We start from the raw sequence: 20,732 nt of genomic DNA, 5'->3' as shown, positions 1-20,732 counted from the left end.
AGGACTCATCTCAGTCACGTTATCTTCCCATCATCAGAGATTAAGAGCATAAACTCAGCCAATGCACAGTGACTCATTAAGGGGTGGTGATTTGATCATGTTGCTGAGTGAGGCCTGTTGTGGTTCTGATGGCTGTACAAAGTACCCAATTTCAGAGTACTAGGCCTTTCACTTCAGCGGATGTAAAGTCTCACTTGAAAAAAAAAGACCTACTTGATTAGGATTCATCTTCAGAACATTAGCGAGCAAGGGACAGAGGATTCATCTTCAGAATATTAGCGGGCAAGGAACAGAAAACCACTGGTGGTGTTCTCAATATCAGTTATACTAGTCATTTTTAAGTGAAAATATAGTTTGTATTTCTCCAGAAACCTGTAAGATGTGTTAATTTTGGCAGCAGCTGCTAAGAATTTACTTCTCTTCCTGAAGAAACATCTCACCGTACCAAATTATTGCAGTACAAACGTTCTGTAGAAAACAGACCTTTATCATGAGCACAGTTTGCTCGGTCAGAAACATTTCTTTTCCAGTGGAGAGCAGTGTGATGGACCTGTTTTCTGTCATTCTGTATTTTGTCCTTTTTTTTCTGAGAATTGGAAGAGTGGCAACACTGCTGCACATATATGGATTGCCCCATGTTTTGTGGATTTAAAAAGGCTTAAGTGGATTTGCAGTGATTTACATCAGGCCATAGTCTGTCTCAGGGTTTCTAATGTTTAATTGTAAGTCTATGTCTTGGCAGAAGAAACATGTAAATAGATAAATAATGCTTTTGAGAAGCCTTGCTCTTCAGAAATGTTTCGTCTCTTCCCAACAGAAAACTACACTGTACTCGGAATTATATTCATATGCACCTCTTCATGTCCTTCATAATGAGAGCCATTGCAGTCTTCATAAAAGATGTCATCCTATTTGAAAGTGGAGAATCTGAACACTGCTTTGTGAGTACAGTAAGTAGCCGTGCACATTGACGTTTCCACCTTATTCTGTTGCCCCTCTAAAACAATGCACCAAAAATTACCTTGCAAAGACATGTCAGACAGTACTTTGGGAGGATTGCAATTTTTCTTCTCATTTGAACGAAACAAAAACATGATTTCTGTGGTTTAATTTGTATGGAAAAGCCATAAAATAAATTAGTGGGGTCACGAGTTTATAAGCATCTGGTCTTTTCTGAGGTCAAACACACAACTGGAGCTCTACAAGATTTTGGGGCTCCAGTCAGTCCTGTGTCCATCTTCCAGTCCCGTGCTAATTTCTCAGATATCCTCCTCAAAGGAGACTTGCAGTCCTGTGTTTAGGGCTTCAATAAAACCTTTCCCTTCAGTGAGGGTGGGAGTCAGACCCACATTCATATAACTAACTCTAGGTATCTGCAGGGTAGGTACCTATACATGATATGTACATGTGTAAAGTGCAAGCATGAGCATCAAGCTCTAATTAATATATTTACTGGAGTCTGGAGAGCTGTTCACCTTGCTTTGAAGAAGGCACCTGCGTTTGGATGGCTCTCTGGGCTCCACTGATCGCACCGACCAGATCTCTGCAGGAGTTTAAGCAGGAAATCTCTGTGTAAACATTATTGTCTATTTTTCATCTGGATCTGTATCCCACGCTAGCTGTCTGCAACTGTGAGATTTCCCCATTGGGATGATAAATGAGGGGAATAAAGGAGTTGGAATAGCCTTTTGCTTTCAAACTCAGTGTTATCAGCTGGAGCAAATTTAACATCTGGGCAGACACGGTGCTTAGGGACAGGGTTTAGTGGTGGGATGGCAGGGTTAGGGGAACGGTTGGACTTGATGATCTTAGAGGTCGTTTCCAACCTAAACGATTCTGTGATTCTATGATTCTAGGAAACAGTAAGGAGGGAGACGAGCTGTTTATCTAAAGGCCATATTGATGTAAGAGGACACTGGTCATGAATAAATTTAGGCAGGAAATTAAAAATCACCAAAAGAAAGAGATGTGATCAGAAGTTATGCAAAAAAAAAAAAAAAAAAGAAAAGAAACAACCAAAAAAGAACCCTCCATGATAAATTCTTAATGTTAGACGAGCTGCTTGCTGGTAATAGCAGGGGGCTGGGCACAGCAGTTCAGCAGATCCCTTCTGGACCTGGTTTTTTTATGTCATACAGCACCAGAAAAAGATTCTCTTTTCTCTTCCATCCACCCGATTTCTTCCTTGCCTTCTGTTTTTTCTCCATCCTTGCCCCGAGTCCTGTCCCTGCTGTTATAATGACCTTTCTGCTTCAGCATTTCTCAGTTGATCCCAAAAAGCAGCCTGTTCCCAGCGTTTCCCCAAGAACTGTCTGCAGCACAACGCCTTCCCGTTGCAGTGATCCTCTGGGTTTGTTTTTTTTCCTCTGTGTGGTTCACTGGGATCTATACTCTTTAGCAACGGGGTTTTATTGTGAAGGTCCGTGAAGGGCTAGAATGACATATAAACTGGAATAAACAATTGCCCGGTGTCTCCTGCCACAGAAAACTGCCAGTGCTAATTGGCAGAGGAGCCAAGAACCCGATGAGCCATGGAGTTTGAACAAACCTCTCGTCCCTGCGGGGGTTTGCACTGGGTCGTGACTGAGCCACAACTGCAGAAAGCTGCGTGAGAAGTGTTTGCTTCAGCCGTCCATCCAGAAACACTTCTCTGTATAAATACAGGACTTTGTCCTGCAGAATCCACAGCTCCTGGAAGCCAGCGTGCTTTCAGGCAGACCCATGGCTGCCACCATTGTGTGTGTTTCTCCCCATTAGAGGATTTTCATGTTAAATGCCAGCTCAGGGGGAATGGCTGGATGTTACACAAGGGTTATAAAAATACATGGAACAAATCAGTCTTCGCTGCACTAGGCTGAACATACCCTTTGCAAAATCTGCACCCGTCTTGACCCAACAGTTTGGACAACCTTTTAGGTCATAGGGAAAAAATACCTACGTGAAATGCAGTCAAAATGCCTCTCCTAATATTTCTGTTTGCAGAAATAGTTATAAAATCCAGTGTGTTTATGTGGGTTTGGTTGGGTTAGGTTGGCTTGACTTAGGCTAAATAACTGGTTTGTTTGTGCTTTGAACTTGCAGGATCAAATTTTGACCTGGGAGACCTGGGTACTAGTTCGTACACTCAGGGCCTAATACACAATTCACTGAAAGTTTTGTGTGTTATGGCTAGATATGACCTTGAACTCATTCAATCTAAGGAGAGATTTGAACAAACAATTAAGTTCAGCAATACTGAATGCTCTCACCACTATGCTGTTTTAGAAGAGGGTGAAACCAAAGCAGTAAGTGTTTTATTAGAAGAGAAAGTACTGCCTTAGTTCCTTTAAGGAGAAACGGATAAAGGCACCCCCCACTTCCAGAACAGATTCAGGGCTATAAAATCCAAATGAACAAAGACCTCTTCCAGAATTTCTGATGAAAGGATCCAATTCCTGAATTTGACTTTACCTGTTGCAGTAAGAAGACTTGAAGTTACGTTCTATGCACCAGCCACACAAAAAGCTCAGTTACGGTGTTAACTCTATGCCATTTTAAACTCAAATAGTTTTGGATTACCGTTGAGTTCAACGTGAACACCCTGAGAAATTAAGTTTGTTGGGCACTTCTATGGGTCACAGAGCCTGAGAATGCAGCAGTAAGCATTTCAGGGCCAATGCAACCAAAATGCATGTGATTAGCATCACCAAGACATCATGTGAGCCAGAACATGCACCATGCACTGGGTGATGTTTACAGAGTGATGTGTGGGCACCCATAGCCTCCTTGAATTCCTTGGTCCTTCTTTCTTGATAAACCCACTCCTGGGGGAAATTCTTGCTGCTTGGGTGAAAAAACCAGCCTGTTTTCATGGGGTAGAAACCCCGAGTTGGCAAGAAAGGTTTGTTTCTGTGACTAAATGTAGCAGGTTTAAATGATCATGGATACCAGGACCACCGCAAGGTGGCCCAGGCCATTTGTCCCTCACCAAAGAAACTCAGCAGCAGTAGCTTTACAAACATCCCTCAGGCCTTCTCCTCTCCCGAGCTGCCCCAATCAATTAGGCTTGTTCTTAGGCACAATGTGGATCCCTTGGCTCATGTAGACTGACCTTCAGAAAAGGCTGGCCTTCCAAAAGTCCACAGTGGGGTTTTCCAGTGGGAAACAAAGTACTGCATGGACCTTGAATCTTTAGAGGGAGTCAAAACAGCAGTGGAGTCTTGTGGCCACATGTACACACAGCATATTGCCCAAGGTACCAACAGTCATTAGTATACCAAAATAACTTTCTCTCTCTTTGTCGTATCTTCAGTCATAAAGTATGTCTGTAATTATGTGTAACTGAATCACCCTGTTGGCTTAAATTGCTTAAAAATAGGCATATACTCAAGTGTGTTAGTCAGTCTGGGCTTTAAGCACTCAGATGTAGAGTTGATCAGGCTAGGAGCAGTCTGTGTAATCACCCACTCCAACTTGTTCAATAACTGTTCATTTTGATTCGTTCGGAATACGTTCCACCTCAGTAATCGGTCATTTCTGATGGCAAACTTGCCGCACGTGGCTTTATTGCATCCAACGATTACTCATGCTGCATGGAAAATTGTGCCATTTTCCAGGCTCTATTTGCCTTCATTCTTCTGGGGTTTTTTCACAACCAGACTCAAGAGGCATCCTTACAAGTTTTAGTTTTTCACGTTAGTTTTCTTAGGCCTAGTGACCTTCCATCTTGGCTTTCCCACACTTTGCCTTCATCTTTCCTTCTCTCCCTAGACAATACCCTGCAAAACACACCAGCCAAAACAGCAAACCTGGTAGAAGGATTGAATTGAACATTTCAATTGCTGTTCCGTTTGATTTTTTTGTGGGTTTATGGATAGGTTTTGACATAGTGTCATTACTGTAATATCTGTCTAGTTTAATGATGAACCACTTACATTTCCAGCCTAGCTGAGGACAAAGCCGGCAGTTTGATATAAACAAAGATCAGGTTCTACAGATTGAATTCAGGCTGACTTTTTCTGAGCTCTGCAAATTTGCCTTTGCTGAGGATTCAGTCAAGGAAGACTAGATCATTTGTCTTTTTCCTTTTGCATTCCAATAAGACAATCAAATTCCAACAAAAAATTCTTTGGAATGGAGAGTGGAACTTTTAGCCGTTGTGAACCTATACACATACCTCGTATTTTCAGTGTGAAAAATTGGGGTTTTTTTCACATGAGCTTCCTCAGGCCAAATTGATAATAGCTACAGCCCCTAAATGAACTTTATATATGAAAGTTGGAGACAGGCACATTTTCTTTTTGAGTGCACCCCCATCTGTGGCTACTCAGATCCACATCCTCTTCTTCATGTGGGACTATCCCGATATACAGGCTATTGGAGAGATGGAAGAAAATAAACCTTTTTATGCATTTGTGTAAAAATGAAATTAATATTAGAGACTCAGCCCTTTCATTGGGTTACATCCTCTGGGAAAGACATCTACTCCCACCTACAGAGAGGAGGGTGAGCTCCTCTTAGCAGCACAGCTGGGCATCTGTTAATCTTTGGCTGACTGGCTTGAGGGACGAGCCTGGCTGAACTCTGTCTGAAGACATTGTGAATCTTTCCTTTGACTTTAATTGGAGTTGGGTCAGTCCCCAAAATGTGTAAGTACATCAGCTGACACCTTTTCAGTAGCTCAGCCCATTGCTCTGGAATTGTCCCCCATCCACTGAGTTCAATGAGACCGGGAGTGAAGGCTTAAAGTTAGACTGTGGAAGAGCTCTGGAGCAGGAACTTTCTTTGCATAAATGACCCTATCATGCCTGACACAGCAGCGCCCCAGTCATGGGCTGGCACCTTAAAGCGACACAGTATTGCAAATAATGAGAGAAAACGTGACAAGTGCAGAGAAGGACGTTATTAAAACTCTGATCACCTTCTCCCTTTAGTTGCTGCCTGATGGTTGACTTGCCTTATTACTGAAGATGTCTTCAGAAGTGCCATTACTCTGCAGCTGATGAGAACAAAATAGGGACTGTTACCCCATTTACTGAGATAATTCTATTTTTTATGTCTAAACTTAACTCTGAGTCATCTGACGCAGAGGCTAAACCAGCTAGAGCTAATCACCATCTTAGAAATGCTCACAGGACTGCCCCCAAAAACAAACGAGTATTCCTAAGAGACAAAATAGAAAGGCCAAGTCCCTCAAAGACTGACAGTTGCATAACCCCTGTTAAAATCGGCGGAAGAGAAATGCTTAAATAGCCTTGAGGATCACAGTCATGGGGCTTAAACTTGCTTCTTACGTGAGGAGAAGCAGACGTAAGAGCCTCCTTCTGAATTCAACAGACAGCGTTGTATTTGAGGAAGCCTGTGTGGGAAGTGGGCAAAGCATAAAGTGCAGTCATGTGGACCACATTTTTTGTTGGTGTAAGCTGGTGCAGCTCCATTTATTTTAACAGAGTTCGCAAGGTTTCTGCAAGTGCAGGATCTGACCCTGCCATGCTTTGCTGGTTTGCAAGCACATAAAATAGAGGTTGTGTCATGTAACTTCCACATTAGCAGAGACAGACTTTTAAATGCCTTGCCATTTTCAGCTGGCTTTCAGCCGGCATTAAAGAGGTGACAGCACAAAGAAAGGCCAAGGTTATCTCACGGGACTTTGGGGTCCATATGGATTGAGCTATTGCTAGAGAAATGACACTCTAACCAGAGAAATCATAGTCTGTCCTGGTTTGGTAGTGGCCCTGGTGCAAGTGGAATTGGTGGCACAAGAAAGAGAACGAGATTGAGCCCCATAACTTCTTCTTAATGTCTCCGTCCTTCCACAGTCTTGATGGGTGCAGGCAAGACTTAGCTTGCTGAAGTAGTGTATGTGTGTGTGCATGTGTATGCCTGTATAGCACGGTTCATCAGTCTAGAAACAGCATTTCTGCTTTATGAAAGCGCTAACAAATCAACAAGCTCAGACACAAATCCAGGTTATAATGGCTTAATAAATTGCCCAGTGACAGCTGACATAGAGTAAGTATTCCAGTGTGTGCTCTTAGGCAATGATGGGCACATGAAAATGTAATGTATTGTGACCTAGAGGAAAGCAGGTTAAGATAAATTGAATTAATTTGCTATTGCCAAGGCTTAAGAGCACTCTTGCATAATGTTTCTGGGGCACCGTTGATGCAGAGCAGCATGTTAACAGGGGAAATGTGTGTTTGAGGCCTCTTACCCCTGTGCCTGAGATAGATGGTGACCGTGAATTCCGTAACGTTGAGCTGTCTGCTGTACTTTTGGTAGGGTTGATTTACAGTTGAAGCCATTAAGAGCAGCAGGAGCTGAAGGGTCCATCATCAAGACATAAGATGATTATTCCCATGAAGGTCTTTTATTTGTTATAATTCCTGATAGCTGAGAAATTGCTTTAGCAGAGGCTTTGAACTTGACAGCTTAGGCCCTCACAAACTGAAGGCTACGTGCCTCAGTCAGAAGCCACTTTGTTTCTATCATGATGGCATTTTAAGAATTTCTTTAGTCAAATTTCTTTATCTATAGATAGTGTTAAGTCCTCAACACCCAAAATTTCCATGCATCTTCCAGGAAAATTTGCAGGCCCACCCGCTAGTGTAGCAATTTATCATTTAAAATTGCTTCCTTGTCCATGATAGGGAAGGAAGGAAGGAGTCAAAGGCACCCAGTTGATTTAGGAAGAGATTTCTTGTTTGAAGAGACCTCAATTCCCTTTTGTGGTAGAACGTAAACCTTGTTGGGCTTTTTTATTGCTAACCTGTTTGAATCTAGTCTACAACTGCAATTAAAAGGAGGGAAGAAATAAAAGTGATGGCTTTTTGTCAGGAAGCCTTATTTGGTTTGTTTTAATTTGTTTTGTTCTGTTGTTACACAAAAGGTTGGGTGTGCTAAGGGTAAGTTAACATTTTTGTTTTCCTTTTCCTTTTTTTTTTTTTTTTTTTTTTTTTTTGTGCTCAGCAAATTGATTTGACCTAAGGGCTCATTTCTGGAGGAACAGAATCACCCAAGAAGAAGCTGTTTTATTTCTGTCAACAATTTCCATTGACATCATGCCAAATTTCTGCAAATTAGGCCTCCAGTATGAAGCCCTGTAGAAGACAGCAGGGGCTTTGCCATTGGCCTCTGTAGGGTCAAACCATTACCCCGTGTAGCCAAACTGTCTCTGCAGAAGAATAGGCATCTGAGATAACAAACTGATATTCACATTTTCAGTTTGCCAAGTCGACTTCTGGAAGTGTCTTCTCTACTGGAGTTTCTCTTGCAGGGGCGTGGATGTGGCATGCTTTTCTGTTCTTCTGTCAGAGCCAACTACATAGTGAAAAGATGGTATGTAAAAGCCAATAGCCTTGAGCATGGGAATGAGACAAGAAAAAGCCTGAGGCTATAAAGATACAAAATCACATCGTAGCCACCTCCTCAGGAGAGGTCCAAGCCAGGATCGACAGTCACTACTGAAAAACTACCTCTCTTCTCTTTATGAAGGTGACTTGTAAAAGAAGGTTGCTGTAGCCTCTAGTTGGACCAAAAATCCCTACTTTAGCAGACAAGAGAAGTTTTCTTTTTGTTTCCAGTAAACAATACTGGCTTGGGCAGCATCTTCCCAGGGCAAACCTCATTGAATATCCTCACCCATCCTTTCTACTACAGGGGCAGTAATACCTAGGCCAGTACAGTGTATCCATTCCTCCCATCAACATTTTTTTCTCTCAGAGAATAAACAACCTTATAAGAAATAAGTCTTATTTCTTATAAGAATTAGTCTTAAGAAAGACATTGAGATGCTGGAGAGTGTCCAAAGAGCAACAAAGCTGGTGAAGGATCTAGAGAACAAATCCTATGAGGAGCAGCTGAGGAAACTGGAGTTCTTTAGTCTGGAGAAAAAGAGGCTAAGGGGAGACCTTGTCTCTCTCCACAACTACCTGAAAGGAGGCTGTAGCGAGGTGGGTGTCAGTCTCTTTTCCCAAGTAACAAGTAATAGGACGAGAGGAAACGGCCTCAGGTTGTGCCAGGGGAGATTTGGATTGGATATGAAGAAAAGGTTTTCTTCACCGAAAGGGTTGTCAAGCATTGGAACAGGCTGCCCAGGGAAGTGGTTTAGTCCCCATCACTGGAGGTATTTAAAAGCCGGGTAGATGTGATGCTTAGGGACATGGTTTAGTAGTGGACTTGGCAGTGTCAGGTTTATGATTGGACTCGATGATCTTAAAGGTCTTTTCCAACCTAAATGATTCTATGATTCTATAAAATAAGAGTAAAATTAAAAGAAGAGAGAAATACCCCATGAAAAACAAAAACATGTATTTGGAAGCTAAATCTATCCTGACATCTCCATGCAATATGCACAGAAATTGATGGACAATGCATAACTATGAACAGTACTGTACAATATTTAAGTTATAAATGATTGGGTATCTGTCAGTTGTATGAATTCCAGTGCCATGATAGTGAGATGGGGAATTAATCATACCGTATATCTTACAAACAGAGCAATTTTTTGGTTATTGCATCATCATTGCAGATTGCATTATACTTTGGCTAAGGTGGGCATCTCAACAGAAGAGCTGGGATGGGATTCAATCTGATTTAGGGACATATGGGGTGGGAATCAGCTCACAGTTGAGACTCCTGAATTTAGTTATGAGAGTCTAAAATGGCATTATAGTTATGGAGATGTAGGGTTAGGCCAGTCCTTGTGTTTGCAGATCTTAATTTCAGCATCTCCAAAGCAGGCGGTGCTTGCTCAGTGCTACCCCATCTTCCAGGTGTGCCCCAGCAACAGTGTCACAAGTGGGATCTATAAAAAGCTTTTAAATAAGACCGAGGAAGCCTCCTTGACCAGGCTGGGGAGAAGAGCAGCTGTTGCTATGGGCAAGTTCAGCGTGAGTCACTCAGCAGCTAGCCCTTCAGATAGGTCATGTCTTCTGGACAACGTAAAAGAAAAGTGCTGGATAAATCTGTCGCTGCGAAAATGAGTTTTCATCTATCTTCTGTCAAAGAAGCCTGCAGAAATCTCTGTGTAAATCTCTTACTCCTGCATCAATGGTGGTAGCCCAGGTAAAAGGACCTGAGTACCTTGAAGGGGATTTTGAGGCCTCCACGTTTCATGATTGAGGCAAATCTGAGCCCACGCTTTTGCTGAGGGCACTGGGAACTGGGCTGAAGGCACTGTCCCAACTTCATAAATAATTCCAGGAGCTGCAGCATTGCCCAGGATTGCATGTGATGTCTTAAATATATGTTTAAGCTCACTCAAATATGTCTTGGTGCCCTGCCAGAAACCCAAACCTTCCACTCCACAGGAAGCTGCAGAATTTAAGGGTATGAGGAGGGAACATGGGGTCTGCACAGGGCTCGCGTCCATGTGTAGGAGAGATCATACGCAGGGAGGGACAGGTCAGGTCTCATGATGGGGATTCCTGTGACCGGGTCAATGAGACTCAGGCAGACTGTTCACGTCACAATGTATTCCCAGGCCAGCTACGATGGGTTGGGTAGGAGTATGATCAATTAGGTAAGTGGCCCTTTTACGTCTTTGTTCTAAATCCCTCTTTGACCCAAGTCCTTAACCTGTAACACACCATATCCCCAATGAAGAAGAGAAGGGAGACTTGTGTTAGTGCAGGGATGCTCTTTGATGCACCGCAGCGTTCCTGTGGAGCTGATTAACCTTCTTTTTTTTGTAGAATTTTGTTGCATTCACAGGAGGCTGATGCATGCACGTGTGTTGGTTTTGTGTGTGTACCTCCCTCAAAACCTCAGAGCCACTAAGCTGCTTATACAGAGCTAGAGAAATTCAGCAGCTGGTCAAGACTGACAATCCTTAGCAGTTATTAATGAGCAGAGATACCTCATGCAGAGTTATTATCACTGAGGAGTATGACATATGTGTATTTAATGCAATGACAGATTCAGCTCTGTGTTAATTACTGCCGCCAGCATCTGAACTGCATGTTTCTGGGTGGATCAGCTGGTCACTACATCAGTTGTAGGAGAAAGATTTTTTTTTCTCGGGGCTAACATGATTTGAAAGTGTAAAGTGCTACTAGGCACAGGGAAGAAATCTGGTAGGGTTATTGCTCAGTCTTGTCTTTCCCACCCTTATGTCCCTTCTCTTTGCCTCTTTCTCAGAAAGCCTGGTTGCATCTTGAGCACATTATTCCTATGATCTGACAAAGTGGGCTGTGTTTTTCACACGTAGCACGTGTATGCTGTACTGCATGCTGGCTGGGGGGTAGCTCTGTTGCTTTTCCCACCATTCCATATAGCTCTGACCTTGACCCACTATTGACACCCTAAAATTTTTGCCCAGCTTCTTAACTAAGCACATTTCAACATCACACCAGCTTTCTAACCAACCACGTGTTCTGTCCCTACTCATCCATCTCCTTATTGGAAGGACAGTGTAGATTCCTATCAACAGCTCATTAAATATTTGCCCTAAAATAACTGTAAGAAGCCCCCTTCTCTTTCAAAGCAAATGTGGCATCTTCTGCCTTCTCTGTTGCTTTCTTAGACAATAAATAGGTGTTTGTTCAGGGCAGCTCTGTCTCAGATGGCAATAAATGCCCCTCATTTTGAAATGAAGTCATTTCTTTGAGAGCCATAGTCCTGGTTCTTATCCAGAAGGTAGGCGTTCACACCCGTGTTCGGGGAACGCTAAACACTCCTCGGCCAGAAAGACAGTATTTTGTATGCACTTCGTACTGGTGTGGATATTGCTAAAAATCAAAATAATACAAATTATTCCAAAGATTTGTCTACATTTGAGGAAACCAACCTTTCAGGACAGTAGTACAGTGCAATATGTACATTTTTTCCATGTCTTGCTATCTCAGCAAGGATTCTCCATAAAGGGCAGACTTCAGCCATCTGAGCATGGGCAACTCATACCCCTCAAAATGCCTGTGAATTTCCTAAGGGTCTTCCCAGGAAATCTTCCAACTTGGAATCATAGAATCAGAGAATGGTTTGGGTTGGAAGGGACCCCTAGAGGTCATCTAGTCCAAGCCCCCTGCAGTGAGCAGGGGCATCTTTAACCAGATCAGGTTGCTCACAGCCCCGTCCAACCTGGCCTGGAATGTTCCCAGACCTCATTGAATATCCTCACCCATCCTTTCTACTACAGGGGCAGTAATACCTAGGCCAGTACAGTGTATCCATTCCTCCCATCAACATTTTTTTCTCTCAGAGAATAAACAACCTTATAAGAAATAAGTCTTATTTCTTATAAGAATTAGTCTTAAGAAAGACATTGAGATGCTGGAGAGTGTCCAAAGAGCAACAAAGCTGGTGAAGGATCTAGAGAACAAATCCTATGAGGAGCAGCTGAGGAAACTGGAGTTCTTTAGTCTGGAGAAAAAGAGGCTAAGGGGAGACCTTGTCTCTCTCCACAACTACCTGAAAGGAGGCTGTAGCGAGGTGGGTGTCAGTCTCTTTTCCCAAGTAACAAGTAATAGGACGAGAGGAAACGGCCTCAGGTTGTGCCAGGGGAGATTTGGATTGGATATGAAGAAAAGGTTTTCTTCACCGAAAGGGTTGTCAAGCATTGGAACAGGCTGCCCAGGGAAGTGGTTTAGTCCCCATCACTGGAGGTATTTAAAAGCCGGGTAGATGTGATGCTTAGGGACATGGTTTAGTAGTGGACTTGGCAGTGTCAGGTTTATGATTGGACTCGATGATCTTAAAGGTCTTTTCCAACCTAAATGATTCTATGATTCTATAAAATAAGAGTAAAATTAAAAGAAGAGAGAAATACCCCATGAAAAACAAAAACATGTATTTGGAAGCTAAATCTATCCTGACATCTCCATGCAATATGCACAGAAATTGATGGACAATGCATAACTATGAACAGTACTGTACAATATTTAAGTTATAAATGATTGGGTATCTGTCAGTTGTATGAATTCCAGTGCCATGATAGTGAGATGGGGAATTAATCATACCGTATATCTTACAAACAGAGCAATTTTTTGGTTATTGCATCATCATTGCAGATTGCATTATACTTTGGCTAAGGTGGGCATCTCAACAGAAGAGCTGGGATGGGATTCAATCTGATTTAGGGACATATGGGGTGGGAATCAGCTCACAGTTGAGACTCCTGAATTTAGTTATGAGAGTCTAAAATGGCATTATAGTTATGGAGATGTAGGGTTAGGCCAGTCCTTGTGTTTGCAGATCTTAATTTCAGCATCTCCAAAGCAGGCGGTGCTTGCTCAGTGCTACCCCATCTTCCAGGTGTGCCCCAGCAACAGTGTCACAAGTGGGATCTATAAAAAGCTTTTAAATAAGACCGAGGAAGCCTCCTTGACCAGGCTGGGGAGAAGAGCAGCTGTTGCTATGGGCAAGTTCAGCGTGAGTCACTCAGCAGCTAGCCCTTCAGATAGGTCATGTCTTCTGGACAACGTAAAAGAAAAGTGCTGGATAAATCTGTCGCTGCGAAAATGAGTTTTCATCTATCTTCTGTCAAAGAAGCCTGCAGAAATCTCTGTGTAAATCTCTTACTCCTGCATCAATGGTGGTAGCCCAGGTAAAAGGACCTGAGTACCTTGAAGGGGATTTTGAGGCCTCCACGTTTCATGATTGAGGCAAATCTGAGCCCACGCTTTTGCTGAGGGCACTGGGAACTGGGCTGAAGGCACTGTCCCAACTTCATAAATAATTCCAGGAGCTGCAGCATTGCCCAGGATTGCATGTGATGTCTTAAATATATGTTTAAGCTCACTCAAATATGTCTTGGTGCCCTGCCAGAAACCCAAACCTTCCACTCCACAGGAAGCTGCAGAATTTAAGGGTATGAGGAGGGAACATGGGGTCTGCACAGGGCTCGCGTCCATGTGTAGGAGAGATCATACGCAGGGAGGGACAGGTCAGGTCTCATGATGGGGATTCCTGTGACCGGGTCAATGAGACTCAGGCAGACTGTTCACGTCACAATGTATTCCCAGGCCAGCTACGATGGGTTGGGTAGGAGTATGATCAATTAGGTAAGTGGCCCTTTTACGTCTTTGTTCTAAATCCCTCTTTGACCCAAGTCCTTAACCTGTAACACACCATATCCCCAATGAAGAAGAGAAGGGAGACTTGTGTTAGTGCAGGGATGCTCTTTGATGCACCGCAGCGTTCCTGTGGAGCTGATTAACCTTCTTTTTTTTGTAGAATTTTGTTGCATTCACAGGAGGCTGATGCATGCACGTGTGTTGGTTTTGTGTGTGTACCTCCCTCAAAACCTCAGAGCCACTAAGCTGCTTATACAGAGCTAGAGAAATTCAGCAGCTGGTCAAGACTGACAATCCTTAGCAGTTATTAATGAGCAGAGATACCTCATGCAGAGTTATTATCACTGAGGAGTATGACATATGTGTATTTAATGCAATGACAGATTCAGCTCTGTGTTAATTACTGCCGCCAGCATCTGAACTGCATGTTTCTGGGTGGATCAGCTGGTCACTACATCAGTTGTAGGAGAAAGATTTTTTTTTCTCGGGGCTAACATGATTTGAAAGTGTAAAGTGCTACTAGGCACAGGGAAGAAATCTGGTAGGGTTATTGCTCAGTCTTGTCTTTCCCACCCTTATGTCCCTTCTCTTTGCCTCTTTCTCAGAAAGCCTGGTTGCATCTTGAGCACATTATTCCTATGATCTGACAAAGTGGGCTGTGTTTTTCACACGTAGCACGTGTATGCTGTACTGCATGCTGGCTGGGGGGTAGCTCTGTTGCTTTTCCCACCATTCCATATAGCTCTGACCTTGACCCACTATTGACACCCTAAAATTTTTGCCCAGCTTCTTAACTAAGCACATTTCAACATCATACCAGCTTTCTAACCAACCACGTGTTCTGTCCCTACTCATCCATCTCCTTATTGGAAGGACAGTGTAGATTCCTATCAACAGCTCATTAAATATTTGCCCTAAAATAACTGTAAGAAGCCCCCTTCTCTTTCAAAGCAAATGTGGCATCTTCTGCCTTCTCTGTTGCTTTCTTAGACAATAAATAGGTGTTTGTTCAGGGCAGCTCTGTCTCAGATGGCAATAAATGCCCCTCATTTTGAAATGAAGTCATTTCTTTGAGAGCCATAGTCCTGGTTCTTATCCAGAAGGTAGGCGTTCACACCCGTGTTCGGGGAACGCTAAACACTCCTCGGCCAGAAAGACAGTATTTTGTATGCACTTCGTACTGGTGTGGATATTGCTAAAAATCAAAATAATACAAATTATTCCAAAGATTTGTCTACATTTGAGGAAACCAACCTTTCAGGACAGTAGTACAGTGCAATATGTACATTTTTTCCATGTCTTGCTATCTCAGCAAGGATTCTCCATAAAGGGCAGACTTCAGCCATCTGAGCATGGGCAACTCATACCCCTCAAAATGCCTGTGAATTTCCTAAGGGTCTTCCCAGGAAATCTTCCAACTTGGAATCATAGAATCAGAGAATGGTTTGGGTTGGAAGGGACCCCTAGAGGTCACCCAGCCCAACCCCCCTGCAGTGAGCAGGGGCATCTTTAACCAGATCAGGTTGCTCACAGCCCCGTCCAACCTGGCCTGGAATGTTCCCAGGGATGGGGCCTCCACCCCCTCTCTGGGCAAACCCTGCCAGTGTTTCACAACCCTCATTATAAAAAATTTCTTCCTTATATCTAGTCTAAGCCTACCCTGTTTTAGTTTAAAACCATTACCCCTTGTCCTGTCACAGCTGGCCTTGCTAAAAATATTTTCCCCATCTTTCCTATAGGCCCCCTTTAGGTACTGAAAGGCCGCAATCAGGTCTCCCCACTCTCTCCTCTTCTCCAGGCTGAACAACCCCAGGTCTCTCAGCCCATCCTCATAGAAAAGGTGCTCCAGCCCTCGGATCATCTTTGTGCCCTTTCTGGAGCAACACAATACTTGGCAGTGCCTAAAATGACACTAGCAGTCTACTTTTAATCATCTGACTCTTGCACAATGTCTCCTATTCAGATAGTCCTCAGTTAAACAGTTGTAAATGTAGGTGCATAGATGGTTGGGCACACTAAGGCAAGGGAGGGTTGTCCTATACCATAGGTCTAAGACATGCTTTGTCTCATCCTCTACATCATTCTACAATAATCAATCTTAAATTTTCTTATTGACAATGAGGAATTTAAAGAGAAGCACGAAAGCATTTGTTGGGGTCAAAGAGGTTTCTACACCTCATCGGCTGGAGGCAGAATACATTTCAGCAGTTAGTCACCGGCAGCACGTGTGGAAAGGGAGGGGACCTTCATGGGAAAGGCAAATGATCCATGTCTAATGCAGTCCCAGAGAGGGGAAGCAGAGAGGAGCCGCTTGGGTAGATGTACAGTCTGCAAAGCCAAGGAAGACCATCTCACAGCATCTCACGTGCACATGTGCAGGGCAAGATCCCTGGAGAAAGATGGGCAAATATGCAGTTGTAAATGAGATAGTGGAAGGGGAGAGAATAGAAAAAGCAGTGCTGTAATGCTGCTTTTGCTGCTGAAAATGTCTTTTCTAAACATAGCCTGTATTAGTTTTTCAATACTGACACATCATGAGGTCTGCTCTTTAAGGAAAAAGTCTTCTGTGAGATGTAATAGCTCATCGCTGCCTAGTGTCTGTCATCTAAAGGGTAAAGCATCTTACATAAACGTGGATTTTATTTTCCGGCATTATAACCACCATTCTGAGGCTGAATTCTATCGATCAGGAAGGTAGAGACCATTACCAAGCACTGCATGTAATAAGGTCTCTTAAAAGCCAGAAAGGGCTGTTTTCCAAATATGTCACTGAGTTGGCTGTCAAAGAGGATTCAATGGAAGAACAAAATTGCAGTCAACAGTGAAACTGCATCTCTCATAGAAATATCTGGTCTGGTTTAAACTTACCCAGAGTAGGCAATAGTGGCAAGAAGCCCAGGCACTGAGGAAACACCGTGATTTAATTTGTAAGATGGGACAGCGGCTGCAATACGTTATTGCCATGTGCTCAAAATGATGCGTAAAAATATCTTTCCTCCAGGTAAAATGAAAAGTGCCTGGGTTGGTAGCAACTGCTCAAATAGCCAAATATCCCTCAGCATGGAGCAAAGAATTGATCTGCTACAGCTCCTTCAGTGAAGAAGTTGCCAAAACCCAGCTGCTGCCCACGTGCATGATCCACCTCAGGTCTGTGACAAGCCACCACCACGTTAGGGAAGGAGGTAGGGCCAGAGACTACCACAAAAGCACTGGTTGCCAATACTGGGAGAAGAGGTGATGGATTTGGGCACCTAGATCTGGGGCTTCTGCTACCACAGCCTGTGTTCAACAGAGCGTCCTCTCCGTGACAGCAGTAGCTCTGCAAACTCAGGCTGGGGAATCCCACCTGAGAGTCTCTGTTCGGCAGAAATCATGTGCACTTTTTGTGAGCAGCCTTTCCTGGTCCCATAAAATATTGCAGTTCCTTGTGATGTCTTCTGCCCTCGTGCCTCTGCCACAGCTTCAATGCAGCCATCCAGAAAGGATTCTACAATGTTCAATCCCCAAAGCAAATCCATGTTTGAGGAGCGTGTGGTTGAGATGCATCAATACTGCTCCGTTAAACCTCATGTCTCACCCGTGAGATGCTGAATTAGGGCCAAACACTGATAGAGTGAAACTCTACAAGAATTCAGTAGCCCCAGTAGGGCTGAGAACACTCACACCAGCAAACCCCCGCTGGCTACAGACACACCAAGCAGGCACTCAGGCTTTGGGCAAAAGAAATGAGGTGTGCCAATGTCACACGGCCATATGAACGCAATAGCAGGGAGAAGCAAAGAGCATAGGGTTGCCATAGGGAAGGTGCTGATGCATCCCCAAGTGGCCTCAAGTTGTGCCAGAGCAGGTTTTAGATTGGACATTAGGAAAAATTTTTTCACCAAAAGGGCTGTCAAGCACTGGAAGGGGCTGCCCTGGGAGGGGGTCGAGTCCCCACCCCTGGGGGGATTTAAAAGCCGGGCAGACGCGGTGCTTAGGGCCAGGGTTTAGTGGTGGGATGGCAGGGGTAGGGGAACGGTTGGGCTTGATGATCTTAAAGGTCTTTTCCAACCTGAACAATTCTATGATTCTATGATCCCCAGCGCTTGTCGGCTCAGCTCTGTGTCACCTTCCCTCCCTGGGAGTTAACTGCCTGCTCTGCCTCCACCTTCCCCCATCGCCACCCTACAGCAAGTCTCTGCTTCTGCCATCTGCCTCACAGGAGGGAGCTGATGTGCATCTAAAATTGATTAGCTGGAGCCCATGAGGGCCCCCAGTGGGACATACCAGCAGGTGCCAGGGGAGGGTTGAATTAATTCTGAGTGATCGGTGGGGACAAGTCCCTCTCCAAAACATGTGGCATCGAGAAAACACTTTCCACGTTTCTCTTTTTAACCAGTGTGTTTCATAGCAACTGTTTTCAGCAGGGGAGGGGAGGGGGGGGTGTGAGCTTGTCACTGGTGCAAATCAGTTATTGCTCTAAATCCAACATAGTGCATGTGCAGAGCACCAGGGAGGAGCCGCTAACCGGAGAGTGCTAGCGGCCAGATCCTCGTGCCCTTGCCCCAACAAGTGCAAGGTGTTACCCAAGCAGACTCACTAAAGGTGACGAGGCTACGGCCAAATCAATATCTCAGGGATGCTGAGGCAGCATGGATGCATGTAATGATGCAACCAATGATGTCCTGGAAAGCTGCAGCTGGACGTGGATGCCTCACATGCTGGGGCAGTGGCCAGGGCTGACATACTTCTTCGGGCAGCTGATTTCTACCTTCAGGTGTTTTGCAGTGGGTTTGGCCCCTTAGCGCCAGAGAGAAATTTCCCTTTTACTTTTTTTTTCTTTTCTAAGGTGACTGTTCCCATTACCTGTGCTGCAGCGAAATCTTCACACCGCAAGTTACTGTGTTGAATTATTCATTTCCTGAAGAAAAAGAATCCTCCTGCCATTTTCCAATCTCTCCCTTTCCAACGCAATCAAATTTGTCCGTGTTTATTAGTGTTTACCCAGTTTCTCCTTCTTATCCTTTTCTTTATTTTAAAAATATATATCCCAGTCTTTCTTTTCCTAACTGAGTATTGACAATTCTTTGCAGACTTGGCTTTCTTCAAACCTATGTCTCAAACTCCTTCAGTTTTTGCAGTGCCTACCAGGCCATGGAGTGCTTACGATTGGACTTTGCTTTCAAGGGCTAATTAACACAGATTCTTTTTTGGGTTTTGTTTGTTTGTTTTATCCTGGAGAATCAGTTTGTTTGAGTCAGAGGTTTCATTTCTTTGGGTTTAGGGAGCCAGGTAATACTAGCAGGCAGCCCCACTGAGATTGATGGGGGCGAACCATGATGCCCAAGTCATCCTCAAGGGGCTGACTTTAGTGCCAAAAATAGCAAAAGAAATTCCCACCCGTTCTTGTTTACTCTCCAGCACAGATCATCTCCATCAGGCTGAACCAAGTGTTTGTTGGCTGCACCATAAACCAGTCACTGAGTTGGTCTCCATTCAAAGTAGAGCCTTTTGGGGGGTGTCTTCTGAACCTGTGCAATGGTTTGCTTCACAGCTCAGCCCCACGAACGCTGGCAGAGCAGAGAGGCTGGTGACTGCTCATCAGGGCATCCACGCTGACACTAAGCCAGCTTCCCACCGGTGTACATCCAAAACCTACCGAGAGTAGCACCATGCTGGTAGGGATCACAGTCCAGCTTCTCAGTTTGTCACTGGTTTGAAGCTGCGCCAGGGCCGGGTTAGGGTAGATATTAGGAAAATTTTTTAGTGGTCGGGTGGCAGGGTTAGGTTAAAGGTTGGACTCAATGATCTCAAAGGTCTTTTCCAACCAAAGCGATTCTATGATTCTATGCTCAGTGGGGTTTCCAAGCTTGGCTGCATCTCCAGGCTCATGCAGTCCAACTGTGTCCAGACCTGAGCTGGCTCTCTCAAGGGTGGATGTTGCTCTCTCCATGCAGGGGATTAACGTGTGTCAAGCACGTCCACCCCAAACAAGTTTGGTAGGGCTTTCGGCTTTTTACCATAGAGCTCATTCCATAAGGGCTTCAGGTGCTGCAAAAAGCAATCCCAAGGATACACACAGACCAAGGTTTAATGGTAATTTGGTGTGTTTATGTGCTGGGTTGACCCTGGCTGGAGGCCAGGTGCCCACCAAAGCCGCTCTATCACTCCCCTCCTCAGCTGGACAGGGAAGAGAAAATACAGCTAAAAGCTCGTGGGTCAAGATAAGGACAGGGGGTTCACTCAGCAATTACCATTACGGGCAAACCAGAATTGACTTGGGGTAATCAGTTTAGTTTATTCCCAATGAAATCACGGTAGCATAATGAGAAATAAGAACTAAATATTATATCATCTTCCACCCACCCTTCCCTTCTTCCCAGGCTTAACTTTACTCCCAATTTTCTGCGCCTCCTCCCCTCCAGCAGCACAGGGGGACAGGGAATGGGGGTTGGGGTCAGTCCATCCCATGCTGTCCCTGCCGCTCCTTCCTCCTCAGGGCAGGACTCCTCACACCCCTCCCTGCTCTAGCACGGGGTCCCTCCCACGGCAGACAGTCCCCCACGCACTGCTCCAGCCTGGGTCCTTCCCACGGGCTGCAGTTCTTCACACACTGCCCCAGCGTGGGTCCCTCCCTCCCACGGGGTGCAGTCCCTCAGGAGCAGATGGCTCCAGCGTGGGTCCCCATGGGGTCACCAGCCCGGCCAGCAAACCTGCCCCAGCCTGGGCCCCTCTCCCCACGGGGTCACACGCCGTGCCAGG

General features: G+C 44.6%; 1 protein-coding gene across 1 annotated transcript in view; it reads left to right on the top strand.

The window, feature by feature from the left end:
• Window positions 1-20,732, top strand: part of VIPR1 (vasoactive intestinal peptide receptor 1) — a 75,802-nt gene that overhangs the window by 40,471 nt on the left and 14,599 nt on the right. The window contains exon 6 of the mRNA XM_035899624.1: window positions 818-950. Coding sequence (XP_035755517.1) covers window positions 818-950 — 133 coding nt within the window. The remainder of the gene's footprint in view (window positions 1-817; window positions 951-20,732) is intronic.

The sequence above is a fragment of the Egretta garzetta genome, unplaced genomic scaffold (assembly GCF_000687185.1).
Source record: "Egretta garzetta isolate BGI_Z169 unplaced genomic scaffold, ASM68718v1 scaffold117, whole genome shotgun sequence".
Taxonomy (NCBI): Eukaryota; Metazoa; Chordata; class Aves; order Pelecaniformes; family Ardeidae; genus Egretta; species Egretta garzetta.
The sequence above is the reverse complement of the archived record's forward strand: the minus strand, read 5'-3'. Positions and strand labels throughout refer to the sequence as shown.